Genomic DNA, 3,963 nt, shown 5'->3' with positions numbered 1-3,963 from the left:
CTCTGACTCATCATGACATTCAATTAAAGAAATGTGAAACAACCAAGACTTAAATTGAAAAATTTATATCAGAAGGTCAAGGCAAAGAAAGAACCTTGGTATCAAGAATTGAAACTCTTGAGAAGGAACTGACTGAGCTGAAGGCTAGTAAGGGGAAGATTGCGACGGCGAACTTGACTCTTAGCCTTCGACTTCAAGAGGCCAACAAAGTGTATGACTCTAAGACCACAAGCAGTTCTTCATTAGTCGAAGCTGTTGCTCATGCTAACAAAGTCAAAAAGCTGAGGTTTCTGAAGCTGGCGCCATCTTAGGTTGAAAGCAAGATAACTTGAAGCTTAAATTTAGGACTTTGTTTTAATCTTCATTTTATATCTTTTGATGATGTTTCGACCATGTTAGGTATGAACTTATCATCTTCTGTGTTAATGGTCATGATATTCTTCGAGATATTTCCATTTATGCATCCTAACTAACAATTATTTTTCAAATCTCTTAACTCATATGCATTGCCATCAAATACTTTATCGACCCTAAAAGCTCCTTCCTATAAAGGTGACAATTTTTCCTTAGCTTGTTGAGTGGGAAGGACTAATTTTGATACTAAGTCACCAACTGCAAATCTTTTATTCTTTACTTTTTGTTGTATGACTTAGCTATAGATTCTTTTTATCGAATCATTCTATGTAATGCAGCTAGTCGAGATTGATCTAATTCGTCTAATTCATCCTTCATACTCGACCAGTGTTGTTCGATAGGTAGATCATTCTGTTTTGCTACTCTAATAGTTTGCAAACTTATTTCAAGTGGTACAACAACTTTATAGCCAAATACTAGCTCATAAGGCGTTGACCTTGTAACTTCTTTAGGTGAACACCTATGTACCCGTAATACTTGGCTTAAGGTGGTATGCCGATTTCGAGGCTGTCTCCCTGTATGCCTTTTAACCAAATTTATTAAAACTTTGTTAACACCCTCGACTTGGCCATTGGCTTGTGCATAATAAGGAGTCGAGTGTATTATCTTAATACCTCTTGATTCAAACTCTTTTATCTGTTGACAAGTAAACATTGTTCCTTATTCTGTAGTCAAAGTTTAGGAAATACCAAATCTATGAATGATCAATTTCTCGATGAAATCAATTACTTTGGCTTGCGTAACTTCCTTCTTGGGCACAACTTCCACCCATTTGGTAAAATAATCCACAGCTAATAAAATAAATTTGTGCCTCTTAGTTGAAGGAGGATGGATCATTCCTATTAAGTCGAGAGCCCATCCTCTAAATGGCCAAGGCTTGATTATCGCATGTAAATATGAGGCAGGGAGTCTTTGAATTAGTGCATACCTTTGGCATTAATCACAGAATCGAGTAAACTTAATACAATCCTTCATCATTGAAGGCCAATATAATCCTTGTTGACATAAGGTCCAATGCATCTTTCGACACGATTGGTGAGCCCCACAAATACCTTCATGCACCTTTGCCAATGCCAAGTAGGCATTTTTCTTGCTTATACATTGGAGTAAAGAACTATTAAAACTTTTCTGAACAAATCTCCACCCACTATTACAAAGCTCAAAGAAAAATATTTAATTTTTTGATTTGTTCTTTGATTGGAATTTCTTAGGAAATCGATGATCTCGTATCTCCAATAATTTGGATCAAGAGTATTTGCACAACAGACCCCTCTTAATTTTAAGGGAGTCAAATTAGTTTCGATCTTGCTAAATTCTTTTACCAAATTAGAAGATATTTTGTAGCCAAAAGCCATTTAAGCCAACTCATTAGCTTCCTGATTCGACTATCTAAATATGTGCTTTATTGAAACTGACTCGAATTCAGCTAAGAGTTGCACTGTTACCACAAAATATTTGGCCAAATTTTGACTAATTTAGCTAACTGTTGGACAACTTATAGTGAATCTACCATGATTTCGATAGTTCGAGTCCCTTTTTCACTTAAGAGTTCTAAACCAATAATTAAGGCCTCATACTCTACTTCATTATTTGATAAACTTGGCTCTTGTCGAAACACGAACTTTGTTGATATATTGTCAAGAATGATTATTACTATCCTAACTCCTATCCTATTTTGATGTTTCGACGCATCGAAAAATAACCTCCAAGGTTTGAGCTCTAAATATCCAACTATGTGTCATTCCTCAATATGACACAAGGGTGATCTGCTAAAAATTCAGCAATCACTTGTCCTTTGACAGCCTTAGTAGGGACATAAAATAAAGAATATTTGATTGATCCTAACATCCACTTACCAATTCATTTTCTTAACATTGGATAAGAAAGCACATATTTAATTATATCGAATTTCGATACAACAAAAATATTCTTTTTAATTAAATAACTTTTAATTTTAGTACTAGAGAAATAAAGGGCTAAATAAAGCTTCTCAACTACACTATATCTAGTTTCTACATTAGTCAACATTCGACTTAGATAATAAACTACTTTCTCGTTACCATCTTCGTCTTCCTAGGATAGCATGCTCCCTAAAGTTGTATCTAACACATCATATATAATTTTAGTGGTCGACCTTGCTTGATAGGTGCCAAGATTAGTGGTGAAGTCAAGTATTGCTTTATTTGGTTGAAGGCTTCTTGGTGTTCGCCCTCCCATCTAAACTGTTCTCCCTATTTCAATTTCAATAAATGGGTAAATATCCTTATGTTTCCAGATAAATTTAAAATGAAACGTCGAAGAAAGTTTACATTACTTAAGAAAGATCGGAGTTCTTTCTTATTCTTAGGGGTTGATGAGTCGAAAATAGCCTAGCACTTGTTAATGTCCACAACTATTCTTTTTTTTTCCTGCACAATAAATCCCAAGAAGTTTCCTGCAGATACACCAAAAATACATTTCAATGGATTTATCTTGAGTCGATGATGCTTCATTCGCTTAAAAGTTGTTTCTAAATTATATTAGTGAGACTGTTTCGACTTTGAATTCACAACAACATCATCAATTTAAATTTCCATAAACTTACTAATAAAATCATGAAAAATAGAGTTCATTGCTCTTTGGTAAGTGGCTCCTGCATTCTTTAATCCAAAGGGCATGACTAACCATTCATACGTGCCAATAGCCCTTGGACATCGAAAAGCTATTTTTGACATATCTTCTTGGAAAATGAATATCAGATTATATCCCGAGTATCCATCCATGAAACTCAGAAGTTCGCTTCCTGTTGCAAAGTTGATCAACATTTCTGCAATTGGCATGTGATATTCATCTTTTGGAGTAGCTTTATTCAAATTCCTGAAATCAATACACACTCATTTTTTTTAATTACAGGCACAATATTAGAAATCCATTCGACATACCTGGCTGTTTGAATGAATCCAGCTTTCAGCAAATGTTCGACCTCCTCATTGCTTTTTACCATGATTTCAGGGGGAAAAACTTCTTGGAGCTTGCTTAATAGGTTGAGCGTTCTCAAGGATGGGAAGTTTATGCTCAACTAGAGATCTATCTAATCCAGGCATCTCCTCATATTGCCAGGCAAAAAAATCATAGTTTTTCTTCAATACCTTTATTAACTCCTCTTTGAAATCAGGGTCTAAGCGCTTACTTACATAAGTAATTCGACCTTCTCCACTAATCTCGACTTCATCAAGAGGATCTTATACTTAAATTTTTTATTATGCAAATCTTCTGAAAACAAATAAGACTTTTCAAACCCTAAGGCATTGAAATCATATATACAATCTAGCGTATGTTCACCTATGCACTCTTTTTTCTCAGTCATATAGGTTAAGAGTCGAGCGCCATGGCTCGATATATCCATTAAGTGGATTCTGTGGCCGAGCTCTCTGTGGCCTTAGGGACCAGTTTCATACCACGGGCTTGATGTAACAACCTTTGATAAGAGAGGGGTCAAAGGTTCTCATATCAATATCTAGTGGTAGAACACTCATATGATATTATTTGAAGTCGATATTCATTTGTTTG

At 35.1% G+C, this 3,963-nt stretch overlaps 1 protein-coding gene across 1 annotated transcript; it reads right to left on the bottom strand.

Moving 5' to 3' along the window:
- Positions 1–666: 666 nt before the first annotated feature.
- LOC140175708 (uncharacterized) lies at positions 667–3,397 on the bottom strand. Its single transcript, XM_072204246.1, has 4 exons — positions 3,336–3,397; positions 3,079–3,270; positions 1,144–1,342; positions 667–1,050 (listed from the first exon to the last, which is right to left on the bottom strand). Exons 1-4 carry the CDS (start codon positions 3,395–3,397, stop codon positions 667–669), a joined length of 837 nt encoding a protein of 278 aa, XP_072060347.1.
- Between the last annotated feature and the right edge of the window lie 566 nt (positions 3,398–3,963).

This window comes from Arachis hypogaea, chromosome 10 (genome assembly GCF_003086295.3).
Source record: "Arachis hypogaea cultivar Tifrunner chromosome 10, arahy.Tifrunner.gnm2.J5K5, whole genome shotgun sequence".
NCBI lineage: Eukaryota > Viridiplantae > Streptophyta > Magnoliopsida > Fabales > Fabaceae > Arachis > Arachis hypogaea.
This window is presented reverse-complemented; position numbering and strand designations above follow the sequence as displayed.

What these genes read in the sequence shown, in the direction of transcription:
- LOC140175708 (XM_072204246.1), bottom strand. Translation starts at nt 3,397, where the DNA reads ATGGTAAAAAGCAATGAGGAGGTCGAACATTTGCTGAAAGCTGGATTC. An exon ending in GGATTCATTCAAACAGCCAG is followed by an intron (nt 3,271 to 3,335) that starts GTATGTCGAATG and finishes TATTGATTTCAG; the next exon opens with GAATTTGAATAAAGCTACTC. An exon ending in GCTATTGGCACGTATGAATG is followed by an intron (nt 1,343 to 3,078) that starts GTTAGTCATGCC and finishes TTAATGCCAAAG; the next exon opens with GTATGCACTAATTCAAAGAC.